This window comes from Lampetra planeri, chromosome 11 (genome assembly GCF_965212315.1).
Source record: "Lampetra planeri chromosome 11, kcLamPlan1.2.h2, whole genome shotgun sequence".
Lineage (NCBI taxonomy): Eukaryota > Metazoa > Chordata > Hyperoartia > Petromyzontiformes > Petromyzontidae > Lampetra > Lampetra planeri.
Genome location: NC_136117.1, coordinates 13910868 through 13936792, shown reverse-complemented (window position 1 = coordinate 13936792; position 25925 = coordinate 13910868). Strand labels below are relative to the sequence as shown.

Genomic DNA, 25925 nt, shown 5'->3' with positions numbered 1-25925 from the left:
CACGAGGTAGATAGATGGAAGGGGGGGGATGGATTTCTTAAAAAAAGTAATGCAATACCGTGACATTTGCCATGCTCCGATGTTACAATTACATGGCATTGAGCGCTGGGTCACATTGGGCTGGGATTAAAAAGAAAACGCCGTTCCTACTCCAGTGTTGCTTGCAGAGACTGCCACGTGGTTTCACTCCAGTGTACTGCGGTCAATGAATTATTATATTAATATTATCGATGTGAATTGCCCCTGTAGTATAGAGAGAGGGGGGTGATCCATGAATAGAGACCCCGCGATATTAATATGGAGATTGAGACCGAATGAAGCCCTCGCGGTGGCTGCAGGAGAAGGATCACGGAGGGGAATGTCGCGAATGAGCTCACGGGACGTGCGGGAGGGTGGCGCTGCAATCTATGGGAGCGGCAGGAAGACGAGAAGGCTGCCGTCTGATGGAACCGTGGCACGCCGCAGCCGCCGTCAATGTTCTCCGTCAGTCGACTACAAAACTCGCGAGCACCGCGAGTCAACCGCCAAACCCCTACCGCCACCCCCACGACCACCGCAGGGGTTGTTTGATCTCTCTCCGCCGAACTATCGGTGGCACCGCTGCGCTTCGCGGATGCGACGGTCGTTTGGCAACGCGGGAACGCTGCCGCCGGCTCGCGTGATCTGCTGCTGCTGTTGCTGCTGTTGCCGCTGCTGAGCCACACTTGTCAGTGTGCCTTAGCTGTAGCTCGCGTGAGCTGCTGCTGCTGTTGCTGCTGCTGAGCCACACTTGTCAGTGTGCCTTAGCTGTAGCTCGCCCAGCCGGCAGATGAGGCATTTACAGCGAAGCAGACACCAAAATCGTTCAAACCCAGCCAGGAATATTTGTGCTGTATACGCACAGCTCTTTAGACGACAGTCTCCCAGTGCTGTGTTGATCGTAAACCATGCTTGACCACGTTAGTCCGTTCAGGTAGGTGGGGGGCGGGAGTGCAGAAGTACAGCACAACCGTGTACATTTTGACGCCCTGCAGATCACATTCGGGGTACAATCCAGAAGCGGCTCGCACGGCGGTCGCCCACGCAAACAGGTAGATCACCTGCTGCTTAGCTTCCACAAGGAATGCGACGAGATGCATAGAGAGTCTTTCAGATCGTATGCGAGCAGGAGAATGGGGCTTTGGATGAAATGCCACGGGGCAGGGTTCATTCTTTTTGATACGGAACTAAAGTGGGGGCGAAGCTGAATATAAATGAGACGCGATGCTACTCCGGCATTATAACGCCGCACGTGCGCGCGCAATGGACCACCCTCGGGGTGAGGATGAATCTTTGAACCCTGAGCTCGAGGCTGCCACGTGTTTGGGTAAAACACACACACACACACACAAAAACACCAACGCGTTAATACCGCGTGAGGCGCCCGATCCCGTCACACATCGGAAGCTCAGCAGGTTTGATGCCTGGATACTGCTTGGACGGGAGGCGACAGTACGCGCCACGGGTTGTTATAGGATGCAGGTGATACGTGTCGGGCAGCAGAAGGCAGGGCAGCAATCCATTGCTGCATGAAGGCTTTCCCCATGCCTGTTTGTAGGTTTTTTGACCATACTTCACCAAACTGGTCAGTGCAGAATGCCGGGGTCATGTTTGTGGGGAGCGGTGGCGTAGTGGTTAGGGCTACGCTGCACAATGAGCCTGGCGACCCGGGTGCGATTCCCGCTCACGGCCAACACCAGTGACGATTATCTGAACCGGTCCTAGGCTTCCCCTACGTCGACTCAGCCTAAAATGAGGACCTGGTGCGGTGTGTAAACATCGCCACTGGGGAGACAAAGGCGGCCGGGTATGATGCTGGCCGCCCACCACCTCGTGTGCCGTGCCAGCCGACACAGGTGCTCGCTCACAGGACTTGCTCCTACAGTCTATTAGAGGCTATACGGGGGATCTTTGTCTTTGATTATTTGACCATACTTCACCAAGCTGGTCAGAGCAGGTTGCACGAAGGCAGGCAGCAAATATGTGGGCGCCTACTAGTGCAGTACAACGGTGGGTATTGCTGGATGGTTCTCTGCTGCTCACAGCGTAGCCCTGCAGCCTGCATCGCCTGCTGTGCGTGGCGGTCGCCCATTCGATGACTAACCGGACTTAACCCCCTTGCTTAGCGTCCGAGATCTGACGAGAGCTGACGCATTTCCAGTGATTTGGCCATGAGGAATGTTTTAATATATATCTATAAAATACGTGTGTGTGTGTATATATACATCTATATAAATAGACTGTCAAACGGTGCCAATAACAACTCCTAAAAAACACCAACCGCAGATTATCCACGACGCGTTGGCAAAATGAAACGCGTCGCCTCGACGCGTGGAGTAACCGCGTTCTCCGTGTGTGTATCTTCAGCAGCAGCAGCAGCAGCAGGAGAGTTCACATCCGCCCCGCTTCGCCATCGCTTTTACTGGGAACTTCTAAACAACAACAACAACAACAACAAAAATCGATGTCTCAAATCCCACGCGGACTCGACGTTCGCGTGGGGCCCTCATCCCGAGCGAGCGAGCCGGCACCGTCACCCCGCGTCACGGCCCCGCCAAGAAGCTCGCCCCGACAGAGGTGAGACACCGCGAGAGAGAGGGAGGGAGCCGGGAGCAGGCGCGCCGGGCCGCTCGACCTCCTCCGTCTCCCGCAGTCCTTGCCAGCTCCGTCAACTTTCCTAAACAAGCGCCGCTGCCGCCTCTGCCAAGTGTCAAGGCTTTTCCTGCTCGCCCATTAGGGAGTTTGGGGGCTTCAGCGCTGCCGCTGCTCCAGCCACACCGGCGAAAACAGCATCGCGCGCGTGCAAGCAGTCGATATTTGCCATCGATCGGCCCTCGCACCACACCGCGCGCCATTAAGCGCGGGCCTATTGCCGAGGAAATAAAACACCTTAAGCCGAGCAATGGTCCGTGAGAAATCGGGCGAGATTTACGCTACGCTTGGTAAAGAATACAAAATGCCGCTGCCGCGAGGTCGCTGCGCGCGACGGATGGCAGGCGTGCCGGCAGAACGGGTTCTCTAATGTGACGCTCAAGCCCACCATGTGAGCCATTGCCCTCGTAACGACCAATAGACCACCGCCGCTAAGGAGTGAGGAGTTATCGCAGCGGCGGCAGCAGCAGGAGCCGCACTTCGGATGCCGCGTGGCTTATCCCCGCAAGTCCTTTCTCGAAACAAGACACGTGAAAGGTGACACCTCCTGACCTGCGCCGCGCCCATTACGAGGATTTACGGTCATAATAAGTCGCGGGCTCCACGATCGATACGTCCAATTTGAGCGTGTCCGCTCTGAGCGGGCGTCAGCACCAGGGACAGCTCCCCACCCCCCGCCCTCCCCCCCACCCCCCCACCACCCCCCTCCCCCGGCCGAGAGATGGCTCGCGACGGCGGCCCGCAGCGCCCTGCGCGGAGACCCGAGTGCCGCTCTCTCGCCGTCCGGCGTTGACGGGCGGCCTCGGGGCGCGAGCCGCGCCAAACCGCGCCGATGGCCACGACCGCGCGCCGGGCCAAGGCGTTCGTGTGGGAGCAGCTGCCGCCCATGCCCACCAAGCGCGTGTACTGCACCCCCGCGGCGTGCGCCGGGCAGCTGTACGTTGCGGGCGGCTGCGACGCGTCTGGCGCGCCCCTCGACTGCCTGGAGGCGCTGGCGCCCGACGCGAGCCAGTGGACCAAGCTGGCGCCCATGCCCACGGCGCGCGCAGGCGTCGGGGTGGCGGCGCTGGGCAAGCGGCTGCTGGCGCTGGGCGGCGTGGACGGGCAGCAGAGGCCCGTGGCGGCCGTCGAGGCGTTCTGCACGGAGGAGCGGCGCTGGGAGAGGAAGGCCCCGCTGCCCGAGCCGATCATGGGCATGGCGGTCATCGTGAAAGGTGAAGTGAATTGTCTTGTGGGGATGCTCCAGGGTCTTCGTTTTCACTGTCATCGTCAGCTGCGGTCGCCATGCGCGATCGACTGCTGGATCAAGGCTCCCACCCCCACCGCTCATGTTACCGTGTCTCATTGTTCCTTCGTGTCAGCATTAATGTTGCTCCTGCGCAGGTGCTGATCGCGTTGCTCCATTTCCATGGTGGCAACGGAGCAACGAGATCAACCTTTGTCTTCCACTCTGTCACCGGTATCATCCATTTGTCATCATCATATCTAGGAATATGGCCTTCCGAAGTCACATCATTTATCCTCACAGTCACCACGAAGGCTTTAGTTTCCGTTATTCTATGATCCACATGCTTCTTTTTTCGTGCTCCCGGTGTAATTTTCCTATCCTCATTTGTGCAATGTTGAACTTTTGTTTCATATCATTTGTCAGTGTCCATGTGCCCGATCCGTGCGCTATGGGGTGGTTAAGCACACTGGTGACATTGTTCTTCATCATCAAATTCACCTCCCCGATAGCCCAGGTGTTGAGTCCGATATCCGCGTGGTCAAAGTCAACGTTCAGTAGGAAACGTGATGACTTAAGGCTACGATTTTGTCACGGAATTTTTTTTTTGGCAAATATCAGAATCAGACTATATATCTATACTGGTGGAATCTGATGAGCTATAAAGCTCTTTTTCACAGATGTCCAGTAGCGGCGGGTAACAAGGTTACAACAGCAAAAAATACAAAAACATCATAGCAGTGTAAAGTACAAGACAGGTAAACAAATCACCCAATCACACACAAATGAAACCAAACCATCCCCATACTATACTCTTTGGTTCTTTCGGTAAAGTCACGTAGGTGAAAAAATAAAATAAATAAATAAAAGTAAAATTCAAATAAATCAAAAATTAGAAATAAATCACGACGTTTCGGTTGCAACACAATAAATCATCATCAGCTGTGACAACCACAGCAATACATTTTTTTACTAAAGTGGGAAAGATGCCGGAGTTAAGGGGTTTATATAAGTCACAGAGGGCTATGGGGGGGGGGGGGATGAGGAGAGGGGGAGCGTTGCGTGTGCGCTAGGCACTGGGACGTGAGACTGGGCAGGGGGGGGGGGGGAGTGGGCGGGGCTGTAAGTAACCTCACGCGGTGCCAGGTGCGCGGGTGGGGAGAAGGAGAGCAAACCATCCCCATACTTTTGATTTAAAGCTTTCGTGACTGCAGGGATTCATATTCTTGGTTCTTTCGGTAAAATAACGTAGAAGGGAAATAATAAAATAATATAAAACAATCAAAATTAACACCTGATGATGATGATGATTGCTTGTGTTGCAGTCGAAACGTCGTGAGAATTTTTATTGTTTTATATTAATATTATTTTATTATTTCCCTTCTACGTGACTTTATCGAAAGAACCAAGAATATGAATCCCCATACTATCAGGCAAAGCCCACTGAGCTATTAGTTTATTTTGCAGAAGCGACCTGGCCACACATGATAGCTCGACAGAGTGACTTCTCGTTTGGACATTTATAGCAGAAAATGAATCTAAATAATCTCAGTGGAGGCTAAAACCGGATGACCCGGACAAAAATAAAATCCACGCGAGCACGAGGCACGATACGTTCTTGAAGCGCCGAAATTGAGCGCGGTCCCGACGGCCAATTTTTCTTCCCGGCCTCTCGCGGACTTTATTCCATTTCGCGATTTCCGTGACCTTCGTGACCTCCGTGCCCAAAATGATTACTCAGCGCCAGGCACAACGCACGCCAGCAAGGAATCTGCACGGGGCAATGACCTCCATTATCACTGTCATCACGTCATCATCATCGTCGTCGTCTGCGTCACCATCACTACCCACAGTGCAGGTGATGTTTGTATAACCACGGTGATGTTCCTAAATCACGGACAATATGTTCTTCGTATGCAGAATATCCCATGCCGCCGGCCCCCACATGCAATATGCTGATTGAAGAATTTGACGAATATCCCAGTGCATAACCCTCCGGCAGGGGCTTTGAGACTGAGTGAGGCGTCCCTGTGTAAACATGGGACATTATTAGTCTCAGAGCCATGATCCCACATCAACCCCGGGAATGTGACCTCGTCAGATCGCCGAAGCTAAGCCGAGCCAGGATATTGCTTTGTTGGGTGACCACCATGCACAACCAGGTTTTAATAATACTCAATAAAAGAGAATAATGATTTCAACTTGTCACACGGCTCCACGCTGTATCGTCCTCTATATACAAGGTGCTTCGAAAAAATATTTACACTTGTGGGAGTTTGCAACAATACCCCAAGAAATGTGCTGCCTCCGGGCTCTGGAGACCACCTGCAGAAGATTCCAGGCACGCGTTGACAATGGTGGTGAACAAGTGGAGACTCGTTGACTTTTTGAAGCTATTAACATGAAATTTGTTATCATGTTACAGTGTATTATGCGTTCTTTTTTATTAAAATAGATAGCCCCATATAAGTGTTAAAACATTTTTAAAGCACCCTGTATATATTAAGGCCATTTCGGCTGATGAGTCAGTGTTTCCATTGGGTTTGTTATATGATGAGTGAGTGTTTACATTGGGTTTGTTATAGGGCTTGTGGAGCCACGTGATTTCCAGCAGAGGACATTTCAGTAAAATCCAATGTTGTATAGTACTATGCTCCAACATCTACGTTCCCCGCCTTCACCAACCGAAACCGACCAATGTAGTGAGGTATGGTCAAAGAAACCCGCATGACCCTTTATCCAGCAGTGGATTAACAAACGAGCGATATACCTGCATAAGTCTCATGTTCGTCGCCATCATCATCATCAGCATCACATTGCCCTTGCGTTAGGTCCGCCACCGCTGAGGAACATGCGACTCACGCCGTCCACACGATTCAATGCGCCGCTCAGTTGCTCACGAACCCAGTCATCCGAGTCGTAAGACCCCAGAACAAAAGCTACAACAACAAGAACAACAACACGCAACAATGCCGCTCTGTGCGACGGTCCAAAGGCCAGCAACGGCACCTGCGCCGTGCGAATGCCACGTGACCGTCACGAGGGCTGCTGCCACGATCGCCAAAGCCGCCGCCGCCGCCGCCGACTTTGGCGTTACGGGCGCTGGCGGGCGGTGTTCGATAAAATGCGAAGATTTCCCACGGCGATTGTTTGCCGCTGCGCGCGCGCGTGCGCGTGCGTGCGCGTGCGAGCGTAATTGGGAGTCGACAAGACCACGGCGCCTCTCCGCGCCGGACGCGCGAGCGCGCGCTGCTCTCGCGATCCGTCAGCGTCGGGGCGCGGTGTCGTTCCCGTCGGTTCAATGACTCCTCGCGTGCAGCAGCCGCGCGGCCGCCGCTGTCGGTCCGGGAAGCACATCGATGAACGATGACGTCATTTTAAACGTTGGTCGTCAATCACCGCGGATATGAGCGCGCGTGCAACTCGTGAGTCCCGTTCGTGTGCGCTAAGTTTGTTGTCCTTCCCGCGCACCTGCGAAATAGTTTCAACGTGCACGCAACACATATTGGCAGGGTCCAGCCTGGATCGTGCCGAGATGTGTGGTCGTCGTGCGCACCAGGCGATGTAGGCTGTTGCACGGCTACGTTGTCAGCAGAGGACACCCCATTGTTGTACCGTACTACGTTTTAATGGCTATGCTTCCCTGCTAAACTCGCTTTGAAGAGTGGTCACATAGCCGCCCACGACTTGCTTAGGGAGGCCCTCATCCAGCAGCGGATTGTATGATAGTATTATTAGGGCGTCAGACAAGCGACCAGCAAGTACATAGGTGAACCAGCAGTGAGTGGAGATCAATATCACCTGCCCGAACGGTGAAGCATGGTCGCACAAAGCCCTCTAGTCGACAAAGCGTGCGTGGAAGCATGCAGCAGTGGAATAGCCAAGAGGCTGTCATTAAATATAATATAGAGCTGCATTGCATACACAATATACACACGGCGGGCAGATAACTCACGTTTATTTTCGTGAGGCTGAGATTTGTGGGGCTGAGTTTCTTGATTTTAATCATTAAACTTCATGAGAAATAAGTAATACTGTTGACGGCTCATTGTCAATTTATCAAATAATATATCATGCTTGATTTATAACGGAGTAGAAGCTCTCCAGTTTTATTTTACGAGATGACTCATGACAGATTTATCAGATCTCCTCGTGGCCGATGTGTCAGATGTGTGACGGCTGACTTATCGGATACACCACGGCCGATTAATCAAAAGAAATGCCAATCCGAGATGTATTTATCAACTTCTACCTCATTGTTAATTCACTACATGTTTTTTAATGGGAGGCGTTTTTTTTAAGATTATGTACATATTCTGTTTTCGTAATTTACATTCTCGAAGTCGCTGTGATGGACATACACTGTGGAAGAATGACCTGTGTGTGCGGATTTGTGAGTCTCGTACCCTGCTGTGCATGCCTTATCTCCAGATTCGTCAGTTTCCTCGCAAGTGAAATCTCTTTCCCTTTAAGTAATTGTCCAGAAATCCCAATGCGGGGAGTCTTGAGAGTGAGCAAGTCTTTGTTGTATAAATAAACACGAATGTTTAAATAAAACACAGAATAGCTTGACTTGGCTATGCATCATCACCGCTCCTGCCGTCAGTGACTGGCTCAGGCTACCACGCCACTGAGTGTTCGATCTGATCAGGTTATATATTCATACTGGAGGAGGAATCCGATAGGCTATGAAGCTCTTTTTCACAGATGTTCCAGTAGAGGCGGGTCCGAACGTCACAAAAACAAACACAAACACGATAGGAGGGCAGATTATAGGAAAAGTAAAGAAATTCCCTTTTAAAACATATACAATTAAAACGAAGCCACTGAGCCATTGGCTTGTTTTTTCAGAAGCGACCTGGCCACAAATGATAGCCCTCTGAGCCAACACTGCCGAGATCCTGGGTTCGAATCCAGGTCTCGGCTGTCTGCGATTGGCTCAGTAACGATTTAAGGGACACGCTCACTTCAGGCGTTTCACTGCAGCTGTTTCACGCAACTGGCCACAGGTTAAATTTCTGTTTAAAGCTTTCGTGACTGCAGGGATTCATCTTCTTGGTTCTTTCGGTAAAGTCACGTAGAATTGAAATAATAAAATAATAATAAAAACTCTGTCTCCTCGACAGACCTGTTCTCCACCTGAGGACGGCTACTTGCGTTGTGGCCGAAACGTCGTGAGAATTATTTTATTATGTTTTATTTTTATTATTTTATTATTTCAATTCTACGTGACTTTACCGAAAGAACCAAGAAGATGGCCACAGGTTCTCTAGCATCAACGTTGAGCAAACGTTGAGCCAACGTTGGTCAACGTTGAGCCAAGGTTAACCAACATTGGTCCGACGGTTTCAACCGCATGTCGTCGTTAACCCAACGCTGGCGTGTGCACTGGCTCGATGGTGTTTAACCCCATTACCAATTACTGTAGAGTAGATTAAATATATATATAATTACATTACACGAGGGGTTTTGCCTCTTCATTTGAAGGATTACAGCGAGGAGAATTAAAGAATATCGGTTTTATTGACATGCGGCGGACACTCTCTGGTAGGTACATAAAAGGCGTGACCCGAGTGCGCACAAAGATCCCCGACTGAAGTGACTTCAGAGAGCGCTGCTTTGATGTCTCGCCTTCAGGGGCCTCGTCTTCTTGGTTCTTTCGGTAAAGTCACGTAGAAGGGAAATAATAAAATAATAAAAATAAAACATAATAAAATAATTCTCACGACGTTTCGGCCACAACGCAAGCAGCCGTCCTCAGGTGAAGAACAGGACCGACAGACCTGTTCTTCACCTGAGGACGGCTGCTTGCGTCCGACAGACCTGTTCTTCACCTGAGGACGGCTGCTTGCGTTGTGGCCGAAACGTCGTGAGAATTATTTTATTATGTTTTATTTTTATTATTTTATTATTTCCCTTCTACGTGACTTTACCGAAAGAACCAAGAAGATGAATCCCTGCAGTCACGAAAGCTTTACATCGAAATGTAACTTCAGGGGCCTGTTCTCCAGCACAGGGTGGTCCACTGCTTGCGGCGCTCAAGGGTTCTTCGCCGTTGAGATGCCTCCTCCACCGTGGAGTCACGGGTTAACGCGCCCGGACTTGCAATCTAGAGGTCGTCGGGTCGATCTCCCGGGACGGCAGCTGATAACAGTAGCGCAAGTTTATTAAATCCACCCCCCCCCCCCATTTTCCACCCCCCCCCCCCATTTTCCACCCCCCTCCCCCGACCGCCCATTCCTCTATCCATCCGTCAGTCTCCGCCAAACCTGCGACTAGCACGGTTGGCTACCTACGGCGCGCAAGAAGTTCAACACACACGCGTGCAGCCAGGCAACCCCGGGAGCTCTCGTGCGGACGGTGGGGGTAGCGTGCGGGGCGCTTCCCACGTGCGGCGGGCTACGTGGAGCAAGTGGGGATAAGTATGGGGCCAAAGCGTCCCTTCTCGGGCGGTGGGGGGCGGGGGCGTTTCCTGAGCGAGAGAGACAGTGATTCCACGGGGGAGGGGAGTGGGGGTGGGAGTTTGGGGGTGGAGGGGGGGGAGAACGAATAAATAAAGCAAAGACGCCCCCCCCACCCCCCAGAAGTGCGTTGTTGAGTGTAGGGTCAGCAGTGAGTCCCCGGGTCACGGGAGTCGAAGCCAAAGAGGGATACTTGAAGGATGCTTTCAAGAGAATGACAATTTAACGGGAGGTGGTTATTGAATTATTTCGAGTGAGATTTGCCCAATTAAAAAGGTAATTGCCAGTATTTGTACCTAATAAATGTTTTAAATTAAAATCAATTAATGTAAAGTGCTTCCAGAGAATGTAATGTGTAAAATGCACGTGTATCATTTGCACTTGGCAATTATCCCACAAACCAGTAATGGGAGTGCGGTCGTATTCCAGCAGTACAGGTTTTGTGCCATTTTACATGCAAATTTAACTTTCACACAGTAATAACAACGCTACTTTGAGGTTCATTAACCATGACTTAACCTTGTCAAATCAAACCGAGAATAAAAGTTTAAGGCCCTGAAAGTGCTCGCTAACACCACTGCTGGCAGAAGGTCCTCCGCTAACGGGGGCTCTCGTAGGAGTACCCACACTTTACCCCACCACACGCAGCCTGCCCTCTTGACTATTTCCGGTGAGCCCATTTATACCACTGTGTGGACAGAGGTCGATGAACTTCCTTTCACCGGGAGAATGAGCCAGAGGCCTTCGAAGCTCACTCCCCCATCTTCAAGATTTCCCCCGTGGAATCGCCTCTGCCCATTTCTCCCCCTCTCATCTCTGTCCAAGCCTCCAGTCCACTTCCTGCTCAGTGGCACGTCGGCGCATTCTCCTCTACTGCCCCGACAATCTGGTGCTCTCTTCCTCCCAGCCGCCCGTGCTGTCGACACCCTGCCCCCTATTCTAGAGCAGGCTCAAGACCTTCCCTCTTCCTCTGTCGGCGACTGCCTATCTCTATGACATTAAATTTGCCCACTGTTCTGGTACAGCGTCTTGAGATGCAGTTGGCGATGCATTGTATTACATTGTCTTTGAACAAGGTGGCAGGGTGGACTCAAATGGTAATACTCGTGCCTTACAGCAGGAAGGACGTGGGTTACATTCCTGCCTCTGACGTATCTCTCTCTGTATGGAGTTGGTGTGTTCTCTCCCCTGTTCTGCGTGCCTTTCCTCTGGGTTCTTCGGTTCCCTGCCATGGCTGAACACATTCAGTGGAAGCGGTGTTGTCAAATGTGATTGGCGTTGTCCAATCAGCCCAATGCAGGGCTCACCGAAAAAACAAATCTTTGAACTCGCCGTGGCTTTCATGGGTAAGTAAGTCGTTGTTATTCGTATTAGACCTCTAACTAAAAACTACACAGACTATATATTAATTAATATATTTAGTTTAATGTCCTCTTAACACGAGGAAGAAAAAAACGCCTTTTGTATATATTTTTTCTTTACCCAGCCTGTTGCTCATTGAATAATACCACGAAAAGCTTCGGCAATTGAGGCACTTATTGGAGGACAATGAGGTTATTATATCCGGTGACAGCTACGACACACGCGGAATAGCCAAAAATAGACGGCTAAGTGCAAGACCACACACACTGCCAATATCTCATTTCAAACCTGCTGACCCTGCCAAATAAACAAGCGAGGCCGTCGTTGATTCATCTATCGATGTATCTATCTAGCGATGTATCTAACGATTTGTCGATGTATCTATCTAGCGATGTATCTAACGATTTGTCGATGTATCTATCGCCTGCGGCCGTGGCGCAACGGTTAGCGCGCAACCCTTTGGATCTGGCGACCCGCGTTTGATTCCCTGCCACGGCTAACAACAGTGGCGAGCGATACCGGAGCCGGCCCTGGTCCGACCGAGCCTCAGTCTCACGAGGGCCTCCTCACGGCATGCAGGCCCCCCGGGTGAACATTTGACCATACTTCACCATCCCGCGGGCCACCGCGGGATGGTGAACGACGGGGATCGCAGACGTTGGAACGTAGAGTGGAGGACGACAATCGACGTTTCGCTGCCCTCTCATGACAATGTAGGCACGCAGAAGCCTATAGCACCTGTTTCCAGCATGGTGTAGGAAGAGTGGTTCCGAAACTCTCCGGATGCCGATGACCGCTGTCAGCGCTCAAAAAGTAATTCTCGTTTTTTCACCACCCTGGAGGGAAACGATTTCGGCGTTTTGTGAACAAACATGTAACTCCGAAGACCTGCAACTCATTATTTTACAACGCTGCTGCTGCTGCTTTGACAGCGGTGCGCCCTCCACCGCATTCGTCAACAACAACAACAACACTATGTGGCCTTAAAAGGGAAAACAATAAATATTAAAATGAATAGGGAAACGATATCTGTGCGGACCACATCCTGGCGGTCCACACACGCGAAGTTGTGCGACTGGCATGGACGAATGCGGTGATTCTCACAGAGGACTGCGAGTTCAATTTGGGGAATAGCGTCCTGGACCCCCCTCCCACCGCCCCCCTCCCCTCCCACGTCAAATCCAATAAGAGGAGTGAGCTGTTATATTTGTCTCAAATAATTGTCACTTTATCAGTATTTTTTCTTCTATCTACGTGACTTTACCGAAAGAACCAAAAAATATCGTTGTCACAGTGCCACGCCTACTGATACGCTGCCTAGCCCAGCAGAGCCCAGAGTGGTGACGCCTGAGCAGCGGCTCGCTCTGTTGTGCCGTAGCCCTGGCCACGTGGCTCTCTCTCTGTCTCGCGACCGCCCCGCTCATCATTGCTCTGCGTCACACGATGGAGGCCCTCTGTGGGTGTTTAGAATTAATAATGGATTTTAAATGATCGTCGGGCGGAGAGCGCTCTGTTTTATCATCATTACCGCCACCACTACCACCGTCGCCATCATAACCACCTGCACCACAACACCTACGCTCTACGGCTGCAAGCATCATCATGATTGCAATCGTCGTCAGTGATATAAGCGTCACCATCACCAGCACGACCACTGCCAAAATATTCATCAGTATAATCAGCACCATCATCATCATCACCACCATCGTTTGTGGCACTAACGGGACGACAACCAGCACTCCTACAATCATCAGCATCATCATCATCGTTTCTAACACCGCCGGCGCTCCTACAAACGTCACAATCCTCAATTCCATCGTCACAACTATCATCATCGCCAGCGTCTTCATTCATTGTCTATGTTCTGCCGGGTGAAGGCCTCCTACTCCCACCGCACAAGACAAAGATCCCCCGAATAGCCTGTAACAGGCTGTAGGGGCAAGTGCTGTTAGCGAGCACCTATGAAGGCCCACGAGGGGGTGAGTGGCCAGCACTACGCCCGGCCGCCTTTGTCTCCTCATTTGAGGCTGAGTTGACCTAGGTGATGCCCAGGACCGGTTCAGATAATCGTCACCGGTGTTGGTCGTGAGCGGGAATCAAACTCGAGTCGCCGGGTTCGTAGCGCAGCGCGCTAACCACGACACTACCACCCCCCACGGCCACCTCCACCATTAAAGACACAGATCCCCCGTGTAGCCTGAACAGTCATTTGGGGCAAGCGCTGTTAGCGAGCACCTATGAAGGCCGGCACGGCACACGAGTGGGGGGGGGGGGGTGGCCAGCACCACGCGTGGCATCTCCACCTCCACCACGATCCACCTCACTGCCGGGCGCAAGGCCGATCGTCTCACCGCCGGAACCGTCTTCACGCGCCGCTCTTCCCTCCCTCCCTCCCTTCACGTGAAAATATCTTATCGCCGCTCGCTAATCGAGCATCATTGTCACCGCCGTCATTCCCAGGGGGCTTCCGCCTTCGAAAAAAAAACCCGCGCGACCGGTTGCCCCTTAATTGCAGTCGCATCGCGCGCCGCCGGTGCCGGACGGCGATGCGCGGCGGCCGTGCGGTCAGGGGACATTCGGCGCGGTAATTGGCGGCTGTGAGAGCAAACCCGGTTAACTCTTTCCTCTCTACCCCCCCACCCCACGACAAAAAAAAATATAGCACTGGCCCCCCACCCCACCACCCCCCCCCCCCCCCAGACGAAGCGTAATCACCGGCAGAAGCCACAATCAATTTGCTGCGGGGTTGCCATGGTAGCCACGATTGCTCTCCCTCCCGCCACGCGCACGGTGGGTGGCACGGAGCGGGGTCGGTCCCCGGGGGGTGGCGGGGACGTGGGGGTGGAGGGAGCTTCAGGGGGTTGGAGGGGTGACGTGGGGGTGGCGGGGGCGGAGGGGGCGGGCTGGGGGGTCCCTCGATGAGGACAGAGATTTGTGTCTGGATTTGGGCCCAAAATTGGGTGTGGGAATGAATGTTTGTTCTCGCGCGTGCAGCTGATCTGAGCGAACTCGGGCACGCGGGCTCGGGGTTCACGCTCGCGCCGTGCGGGGAGCAGGGACGGTGGGGGGGGGGGGCAAGACGCAGGGGCGTGAATGGCGATGGAAACGTACAAATAAATAGTTACGTAAATAAATGATGCGCCAGAATATGTTAACCGTGATGGAAAGGATTTTTTCTCGCAATATATAAATACCGTAGCGAAATCAAATTTAAATTGAGAGGTGCGAGCGAGACAGAGGGAATGAGAGAGAGAGACAGAGTAGAGAGAGATGAGAGAGAGATTAAAAAGCACAATTTTAAACTTGCATGGCAAATACAAATGCCGCTTGAAGAGGTGAATCTCGCAGCCCGCGACGTTGACTGCGATTACAGAGCGCATGGGGAGCTTCAATATCGACCACGAAGACAAAGATTCCCCCGGTGTAGCCTTTAATAGATTGTTGGAGCAAGTATGGATGTATGTTGAACTTATTTCGCACCGTGCGTAGCCAACCGTGCTGATCGGAGGTGCAAGTGCTGATGAACGAACACCGATGCATGAATGCACGCACGTTGAACTTCTTTGGCACCGTACGTGGCCAATGGGAGGTGCGGGGGAAGGGTGCACGGGGAGGTGGTGTGGCCAATGCTACGCAAGGCCGCATTTGTCTCCCCACAGTGCTGATGTTGAGACACACGGCTGAGTCCACCTCGAGGAAGATTCGGGACCGGTTCGCAGATACGCCCGCTGTTATTGGTCGTGAGCGCTAACCGCTGCTCCCCCCCCTCCTCCCCCATCGACCACAAAATAACAACAACAACAACAACCACCATTCGCCGCTAAGTGGCGGTGACATCACCACGGCGCTTGTGCCAGGCTAGGTGCACATTGAGGCCACACACGCACCGGTTGACACACAGTCACAGTGCATGGCGTAATAAAATGATAATAATATATAATAGTAACATAATAATAGGACCGCATTCCGCCACTCATCCCCAGCAGCGTGGCGGAAACGATTTAAACCGCGAGTTCCCATGGCAACCGGAACTAATTTGTATCAAACCCAATTAGCGCCAATTAAGCCGCGGTGGTCTGCGTTAATTCGATACAAATGGACATCTTTCACGTGCGCGCCGTCGACGCTGGGCGCGGCGCGGTTAGCGAACTCGACGGAGCGAGCGGTCGTCTCGCGCGAGCACCGGCGGCAGAGCGCATCTCGTGCACCGCGAGTTTCACATTTTTGACACCGTGGTGGTGCTGACACTGGCCCATTGGGGGGCCCTAAGCAAAAATTACTTTCGGGCCTCCCATCACCACCACCCCTCCCTCCCACCCCCTTTCAATTTATAAATTCCGAGTGAGATGAAAGAAAAGATACAGCCATGAGATAGAGATGATAATAGGGGGTTTTCCCCTTTCTGACAATGAAACAGTTGTGTTAAGATGTTGAAATACAAAACTGAAACCTTTTGCAAGGAATCATGTCTGCATTAACCACATATACTTGTGGTGAAAATGCTAACAAACAAAAAACATGCTCTGACAGTATATGGTGCATTGTCTTTGAAACTGATTGGTCCACACCAGAGACAGCTTTCTTTTGAGCCTCGTCTCAAACGGTGTTAGACCAGAGGACGCCAAAAGGCGAACAGCACAAAGACAACGCCGCCATTAGGACATTGAGAGCTCGGGGTGAGCAGCTACATGATGAGACCTCCTTTGCCAGTATTACATGATGATAATAGGGTTTATGTGGTTAATGCGGACGTGATTACCTGCAAAGATTTCAGTTTGGTGTTTTAACATCTTAACACCTGTTTGATTGCCAGAAAGGGCGAAAAACTCTATTATCATAATTTAATACTGGCAAAGGAGGTCTCATGAAGAGATAGCGATGAAGTGAGATGAGAGGAAATGTATACGAGGTTCGAGCCCGGAGTGAGTGAGATGAGAGAAGGGGAATAACGGATGAGATGTAGTGACGTGTGGGAAGTGCAGATGAGACGGAAATGGAATTCGACGAGAGGATGAGAGAGATGCAGACAAAACAGAGACGAGAGAGATTAATTCTCTGTTCGATGTTAATATAAAAAAAACAATTGCTGAAATAGGATGTGAATTTGAGCTGATATTTCTGATGCAACCCAGAGTTTTCCATCAATCCAGGGGCCCTTGAGCTGTTTGGAGGCGTCCGCTTTGGCTTGGCTTGCTGATGCCTCGCGCCGCCGCTGATTTTGCAACAACCCCCCACCAACCCCCGCCCTAAAGTGGGCACAGAGCTTTGCAACACGCGCTCACATATATATTTGTTTAACCCTTCTCATCCGTAAATTATTACAAGCAAAACAAAATAGTTTTACTTTTAACATTTTTACATCACGTGATTTCTGTATTCACGTAAATTTTCGCCCTCCGCCGCCCCCCAAATGTTTTTTTTAATTCACGCAAATGCTCATCTAAATGTATTCACAAATTGTCAGATCGTGTCCATTACAGGGGGACATTGTCGCCAGAGCGCCGTAGTCGTGCACCGCTGGAGTGGCGAGCCGAGTTCGCCGACGTCGTACGGAGAGAGGGGGGCGACTCTTGCGCGCGGTGCAAGTTCCGATGCATGCCTCGATTCGGCCTCGATGCCAATAAATCCTCGCAGTCCACCCCAGCGGATGTCACACACACGAGGGATGCGGGGGGGGGGGGGGTAATGTGCATATATATACAGCAGCGGCGGCAGCAACAGCAGCGGCGAAGCATGCCCCTATCTCTGAGATACAACAACAACAACAAAACCACGCTCGTTTCATTATTTACTTCATAGCGGATTGCAACGCGCATCAAAGTGCGGTATGGCGATCATTCTAACGCAGGCGAGGGCGCAGCAAAGCGCGCGGTGCAAGCGACACGGAAGCCACCGCGACATCGATGCAGCATTGCGGCCTCGGCCGACGGCGTGGCTTTTGGAGCGCACAGATAATTTATTCTTTTAAGTCACGCGTCGTTTCATCGTGCGAACCGTTTGTGCCAGTAGGTTGTGCGAGCACGCGCGCGCGCGCGCAAGAAATATAATGTAATAATGGTATTTATACAAAATATAAAGATATTTTTTACGGTTCATTATTATTTCGGCCAATATTGGAGGTTTTTGTTTGACGTTGACTGTCCATTTTGCTGGCAATAGCATCGTCATATTACGTTATAATATTGCATATCGTCATTTTGATATGGCATCGTCATAATATAACGATATAACATCGTTATATGACCGCCCCTGTAAATACTATAACGCAGTACTGAATACATGTATAAAATCAACACATTCGTCAATAACACGGTGTGGCCTTTAAACAGAAACGTATGTAATAGGTGACGTTTTAGGCAACGGACCGTCTTCACGGCAGTGAAATTATCGAAAATAATTGACAGCGCTCTGTAAATCAAGTGCTCAACGAAGGCATCCTGAGGATTGTTTGACCATACTTCACCACACTGGTCAGTGCGGGTTGGTGAGGGAGGCATGCGCAGGACTAATGCAAACATCACTCGCCACTGATGTTGGCCGTGGCTCCAGGGAGATGGACTTGTTTCGCCCGGTTCAAAGTGCATCACGTACAAACCGCTGCACCACCGCTCCCCCTCCTGAGAATGGACAGTGTTTAGAGACGAGACTATGCTCGTGATAATTTGCACTCACAAAGGCACCGTACACAGTGTCTCGGGGTGCCGTATCATGTCGAATGATATGAGCTCATGTGCCAGAGCAAGATTGATTATGGCAATGCTAGAGCGTGAGAGATGGCCATTAAGTGTGGGGGTGGGTGGGGGGCGTGGTGGGCGGCGGTCTGCATCCAGCAGTGGATGTATCACGCCTGCTGTTGATGTTGAGCAATGTGGCGCTTAATTGCTCGTCCGCCAAGCCACTCTCGCCTTACGCGAACAAGTTTGTGTGGAATCGGAATCGTTGAGTTTCAATGGCGAGGAAACAGAAATACCATTTTTAAAATAGGTCACATTCAGCGTGCGGCTCATCCACACGGAATAAAATGCATAATCAGTACGGCCAACAAATATGACAAGAGAATTAATTTTGCACAGAGAGAGAGAGTGAGATAGCTCCCTTTGTCTCGGTGCATTCATATCAAGAACGCGAGGCACACAACAGGAAATGAATTTGTTAAAAATAAATTTTGACGTTTGCAACCACCACAAAGAATTGGTTTTCTGATAGGTTTTCAAAAGAAGTTTATATATACACAATGTAACGCTGCAAACAGACCCACCTCCTGGGTGCACAGCTTTTCGGTGGTTCATGCAAATTAAGAATTGCACCACGGTTCTTGATATTTATACGTTAAAAGATGTATGATCTAAACGCGTAGCCTGCGTGAATGTATGAAGGCTGCATTAACCCAGCGTGCCTTTGAAGGGTTCTGCAAGCAAAGATTGCCCACGCTTAAAATAAACCGCAGCTCCGCCACGATACGAAGGCATCGTCGCGGCTGAGAATAAAATAACATTACAGCAACAAAAAAACCCCAACAACAACAACAACAAAGCCACCAACGATAATGGAAGGGTCCACATGCCCGACAATGATGTCATCAAGCGCGTGGAGCTCACGCGATCAAAGCCGCGTCAACGCGACCTCCCCCGCACGCCCATTACAACGTCAAGGGCGCTTCCCATTCATGCGTAAATCCCGCGCAATCATTGGTACGACCCCAGTTAGATTCCTCGCCACGGCTGGCGTCAGCGGGTGGCGAGTTCTAACGGTGCAAACCTGTGGTATGTACGTGTGTTGAGCTTCTTGTGCACCGTACGTAGCCGACCGTGCTAATCGGAGGTGCCACTCGAAGCGACACGAAGGCGACGCGCTGGTTTGGCAGATATCCAAACGCGGTCTTTGTCTCAAACACGACCGGGATACATTTTGAATTTGGGTGGGGAGAGGTGGGCAGAGGAGGGGAGGAGGAACATGAAACAATGAGTGCTGCTCTATGAACCTCAGCAACCTGAGTTCAATCCCTGGCCACGGCTCACAAAGTGGCGAGTGATATCTGAACAGTTGCTGGCAATTCCACACCCGACCCTTTCAAGAAGCCGCGCAGACCAGCGTGGCGAAGTATGGCCAAACGACTCGCGATGACCAGTGGGGCGTGGGACCTGCAGCGGTTTGACAAAGGGTTGTAAGTTATGGCAATAATAATCATAATATTAACAATAATAATCATAATATTAACAATAATAATCATAATATTAACAATAATAATCGGCGTATGGCGTGTGCGCTTGTCGCAGGAGTTTACTTAGCAAACACGGAGAGAGGCTTCCAGCGGAATCAACGAGCCTCTTTGACGCACGCCGCTGTCCCCGCCGCTGTCGCCGCAGAAAGAAGGCGGCCACTTTGCATTCCTGGGCCACGTTGACATTTGCTCGCGTTTCATAATCAAACAACACGGGCGCAAAGTGCGCCGCAGTGGTAACATATATTTAGTCTTTAAATTGAAACCGCTACCGGCATGTTTATAATGTTAGTGATTGGTGACGCAGGATGCATGGCATAGGGGTGGTTTTCTTCAGCGCGGGTATTTTTTATTTTTTATTATTAACTTTTTTAGCCAGTACATCCCCTCTCATATACCAGAAATGTCTAAATGACCCCGCATTCAAACAATACAAATTCTCATTATTATATGAAGAAGACGAAATACATTGCCACATTGCCCTCTCGAGAAGGCAATGAAACTCACGCAATGTGACGGCGTTGTGGCGGAAACTTCGAGTAGCGCGATGGGCTACGTACGGTGCGAAAGAAGTCCATCATGCATACATGCATCCATTTAAATGCCCCCATGTTGATCGAGTTTCCGTGGCAACGGCGGGATTTTTTTAGCTTTTCCCCGACTCCACGTGGCGAGTACCGGCGTCTCCTGGCGCTTCGTGCCGTGTGCACAACCCCTCCACCCTCCCCCCCCCGTGCAGGCGCATCGCGATCCCAGGCAACGTGAACGGCGCGCAGATTTGGGGGCTCTTCGGTGGCGAGATGTTAACTGCCTCGCCTGGGACACAGGAGGTCGTGGGTTCGATGCAGACCCTGACGCCTGCTGCTGTATATTTTGAGTTTGTATGTTCTCCCCCCCCCCACCCCGCGGTCGCGTGGATTTTCTCCGGTGTCAATTGCGGGCGGCCGAAGCCTGGATTCGAACCCAGGTTCTCAGCGGTACCGACTCGGCGCTCTTAATCTCCCAGGCCACCCATGCAGCAGGCCTCCTCTTGACGAGCGATGTTCAAACTCGTCTGGCCACGTTCACATTCTCGGCGACCCCACGCCGATGTCTCCATTGGCCAGCGTCGTCAAGATGTGGCGGCGCTCGCCCTGGGGGCGGGGGGGGGGGTGTCGAGCGCGGCGTCGGTGGGAGCCCGTCGAGTGATCAGCCGCGTGCACGCGAGCCGTGTGGGCGCGCTTCCCTGCGTGGGTGTCTGAGCACGCGTGCGTCTGTGTGTCTGTGTGCGTCTGTGTGTCTGTGTGCGTCTGTGTGTCTGTGTGCGTGCGTCTGTGTGTCTGTGTGCGTGCGTCTGTTTGTCTGTGCGCGTGCGTCTGTGCGTCTATGCGCGTGCGTCTGTGCGCGTGTGTCTGTGTGTCTGTGCGCGTCTGTGTGTCTGTGTGCGTGCTTCTGTGTGTCTGTGTGTGTGCGTCTGTGTGTCTGTGTGCGTGCGTCTGTTTGTCTGTGCGCGTGCGTCTGTGCGTCTATGCGCGTGCGTCTGTGCGCGTGTGTATGTGTGTCTGTGCGCGTCTGTGTGTCTGTGTGCGTGCTTCTGTGTGTCTGTGTGTGTGCGTCTGTGTGTTTGTGTGCGTGCGTCTGTTTGTCTGTGCGTCTATGCGCGTGCGTCTGTGCGCGTGTGTCTGTGTGTCTGTGCGCGTCTGTGTGTCTGTGTGCGTCTGTGTGTCTGTGTTCGTGCTTCTGTGTGTCTGTGTGCGTCTGTGTTCGTGCGTCTGTGTGTCTGTGCGCGTGCGTCTGTGCGCGTGTGTATGTGTGTCTGTGCGCGTCTGTGTGTCTGTGTGCGTCTGTGTGTCTGTGTTCGTGCTTCTGTGTGTCTGTGTGCGTCTGTGTGCGTGCTTCTGTGTGTCTGTGCGCGTCTGTGTGTCTGTGTGTCTGTGTGCGTCTGTGTGCGTCTGTGTGCGTGCTTCTGTGTGTCTGTGTGCGTGCGCGTGGGCGGACTTCTGGAGCGGTCAGTACACTGCGCCCCCGAAACCCATCGACCCGAGTTCAATTCCCGCTCACGGCCAACAACGGTGGCGTATATCTGAACCGGTCCTGGGCATCCCCTAGGTCGACTCAGCCTCAAATGAATACCTGGTGCGATGTGTAAACATCGCCACTAGGAAGACAAATGCGGTCGGGCGTGGTGTTGGCCACTCATCCCATCGTGTGCCGTGCCGGCCTTTAGCGGTGCTCGCTAACAGCACTTGCCCCGACAGTATGTAAAGGCTACACGGGGGATATTTGTCTTTGTGTGCGTGTCGCGTGCAGACTGCCGCGTGTTCGTGGCGGGCGGCATGGGCGCGGACACGACCCCCCTGGCCACGCTGTGGGAGTACGAGGCCGTGCGGGACGCGTGGCGCGCCCTGGCGCCCATGCCCACGCCGCGCTACGCCGCCACGGCCTTCGTGCGCGGGGGCAAGATCTACGTGCTGGGTGAGTTCCCAATTCTGCCGCGTCGTCGTCGTCATCGTCGTCGTCATCATCAGCAGCACCAGTAGAGTCAACATCATCAGCGGCGCAGTAGCGTCGTCATAATTACCATCATCACCAGCAGCATCGCCATCGTCATCAGCAGCAGCAGTAGTAGCAGCAGTAGCGTCATCATCATCAGCAGCAGCACCAGAGTCAACATCATCAGCGGCGCAGTAGCGTCGTCATAATTACCATCATCACCAGCAGCGTCACCATCGTCATCATTAGCAGCAGCAGTAGTAGCAGCAGTAGCATCATCATCATCAGCAGCAGCATCGGTAGCATCATCAGCAGCACCAGTAGAAGCAGAAGCAGCAGGATCGGCACAAATATTATTACTACAGTGGACTACCCCTGTGAGTGACGTCATGGGTTCTTGAACGTCCACTGTAAATCAGATGGCGCGGAGTGTCTGTGTGGTTAATGCGCACACCGCAGTATTGATCAGGGCGGCCGCCGCGTTCGAACCGTGCGCCTCTTCAACACGCGGACGAATGCGCCACCGTTGGTCACAAACTCCACAGCCACACGGCGGCGGTGCAGTGATTAGCGCGCTGCGCCGTGAACACCGGTGACCCGAGTTCAATTGCCAGCCACAGCGAACATCAGTGGCAAGAGAGATCTGAAATAGATTACCGTTAACCACAAGAACAAAAAAACTGCAATTTTTTCTACCAGATTCCCGAACATTTAGAAATGTCTAGAACAATAGAGATAACGTGTTTAGCTTGTTTTAACTGATTATATCTAAGGGAGCTGCCACGGTGGTTGAATGGTGTGCACACGGGACTCGCCGTTCAGAGTTCGCCGGTTCGACTCCCATCTCCCAGCGCTGCAGCCGAGACAGTGATGCAAGTTGCAATGAGTGCGATCATTCCTGAAATCCACTGGGATTGGTTACCGGTTGTCGTTTACCAACTCTGATCTGGATTTATTCTGTTCCCCCCATCCGGGGCCTATTACCCCCCCCCCCCCCACCCACACCGTTCACCATCAGCACTTAAATTAAAATGAAGATGCATCTGAAGACGCTATAAACAAAGAGTGGAACATCACGACGAGCCACCAAAAAGAGAGATACGTTTAAAATATATATTTAAGAAACTTCACTGACAGGTGACAGTCCTAAGCAGAAGACCAGAGGGAGGCCCTGAGCGTGGACTCCAACAACAGGAGCAGAGCGTCAGCAGCACGGACGGCTGAGCGAGGTGGTTTCAGTCACGGGAGCAAATACAGAGAAGCTGAGACCTCATGGGTCGGAGGTCGCACGAAAGTTCGCTGATCTCAACAGAACCGTTCCATTTTGCACAGATGTGTTCAGATCAGAAGCCCTCATTTATGTACTCGTGGTGGGTGAAATGTGAGCCCGTGTCTGAACATGTCTCATCAGAACAGAAGGAAATCTGAACAGAAGGAAGTCTGTTCCGATAAAAGGACTCTCGATTTACAGCTGGGTGAGGTTCATCCGGCCTCAGTGGCATTCGTGGCTTTGATCTCCACAGATCTGTTCAGACTTGAGCAGATGTGTTCAGATCAAAGGTCCAGATTTACATCTCCGTGGGTTTCCTTTGGCAGCGTTCACACAAGCGCCTCTGATCCTCACAGATCTGTTCACGTTGAACAAGTCTGTCTACATCAAGGGCTCTGTGACCGGAGCAAAGTACAATTGTTTTAAAGCCGTGTTGATATTATTCGTGCATTTACATATTATTCGTGCATTTCCATTCATCCCGTCGTTTAGATTCCCGCGTGTGCCTTGTCAGTTGTCCTATTAGAGTGACCGGTTTGGCCGTGAATTCCTCGGATCTGGCACTACCCAGGAATATCTGTTGCATGAATAACCGCCGTGTGTGTTTAGTTTGTGAGAGCAAATGTTGCAAGCAAGCCCCGATTAAGGACGGCACGGCACACGAGTGGGACATTTTGAACCAGCACTTGCCCCAACCATTCATAGGGCGACAACGGGAAACCTTTGCCTTCTTTGCATTTAGTTTGGCGCAGAATTCTGACACTACAAAGACAAAGATACCCCGTGTAGCTAAACAGAGTGTTGGAGCCAAGTGCCGTTAGCCAGAACGTATCAAAGCCGGAACAGCGTACAGTGAGGTGGAGGGGCGAACAACACCCCAGGGCAGATGTTCAATGGAGGCATCAGCTGCTTATTGCAGGCCGAGTCAACCTAGGGGAGGACCCAGAATAAGTGCAGATATCACCATTGATGTTCGCAATGGCTGGGGATGTTGACCAGGTGGCTGCGTGGTTCAGGCAGCGCAGGAACAACTACGGCGCCGCCCCTCCCGGCTGCACCCACACGCGCGCGCACAATGTCACGTGGCCCACGCATCATCATGCACAACCACAAGGTGACCTCTCCCTTTGTGTGTTTGCCACAACGGTAGCGGCTGCCCCAGGTGCCGTGGTCGTGCCGAGACGCTGGGATGGTCCGCGTGCTTACCCGTGTGACTGACTGGTTTCGTGCAGATCGCGGTTTAATTTGCAATCCAGCAATTTTCTAGAATGTCGCGTTTTGGTGGTCGATTCAAATGGGTACCTGCTAGATTTGAAATTTTCGTGACTGCAAGGACCCATACTCTTTGGTTCTTTCGGTAAAGTCACGTAGATGAAAAAAAATGAAAAAATGAAAATAACGAAATTTAATTTAATTAATCATAAAATGAAAATAACTACATAAATAAAAAAAAATTATTTAGTTATTTTCATTTTATAATTGTTTTCATCTACGTGACTTTACCGAAAGAACCAAAGAGTATGGGTACCTGCTGCAGTGTTTAAGCATCGCCACTAGGGATACAAAGGCGGCCAGGCTGACCACCCAACCCCTCGTGTGACCGTTGCCGGCCTTCACAGGTGCTCGCTAACAGCACTTGCAACCAACAGACTGTCGAGGCTGTGCGGGAGTCTTCGTGTTTTATTGTGGCCACACCAATCGTTGGCAGGCCGTCACTTCCAACGGTGGCCAATTAATCGTTGCAGAGGCTTTTTATTTTAATTGAGGGGGGGGGGGGGAAGCAGCCACAGAAACTGTAGCACGGTGGGGTATCCACTGTGACACGTGCCCGTGTACCCGCATGCATAATGCGGCATTAACGCGCGTGCATGCACAAAGACAAAGATCCCCCTCCCCAGTATAGCCTTTAACAGACTATACTGGGGCAAGTGCTGTTAGCAAGTACCTATTAAAGCCGGCACGGCACACGAGGGGGTGGGCCTTTGACTCCCCAGTGGCGATGTTTACACGCTGCACCAGGTGCTCATTTGAGGCTGAATCGACTTAGGGGAAGCCCACGAGCGGTTCAGATAATCGTCACTGGTGTTGGCCGTGAGCAGGAATCGCCGAGTTCATAGCGCAGCGCGCTAACCACTACACCACCGCTCCCCACATCCACACACACACACTCACTCTCACGCACATTGCATATATGAATTGTGGACAACATTAGTGAACGTGGTACCACATGTAGGTGGTCGGGAT

At 51.8% G+C, this 25925-nt stretch overlaps 1 protein-coding gene across 1 annotated transcript in view; it reads left to right on the top strand.

Annotated features, from left to right (window-relative positions):
* Window positions 1-3488: 3488 nt before the first annotated feature.
* Window positions 3489-25925, top strand: part of LOC144721357 (kelch domain-containing protein 8A-like) — a 44169-nt gene continuing 21732 nt past the window's right edge. The window contains exons 1-2 of the mRNA XM_078598919.1: window positions 3489-3884; window positions 22229-22393. Of these exons, the coding sequence (XP_078455045.1) occupies window positions 3503-3884; window positions 22229-22393 (547 nt within the window). The 5' untranslated portion in view covers window positions 3489-3502. The remainder of the gene's footprint in view (window positions 3885-22228; window positions 22394-25925) is intronic.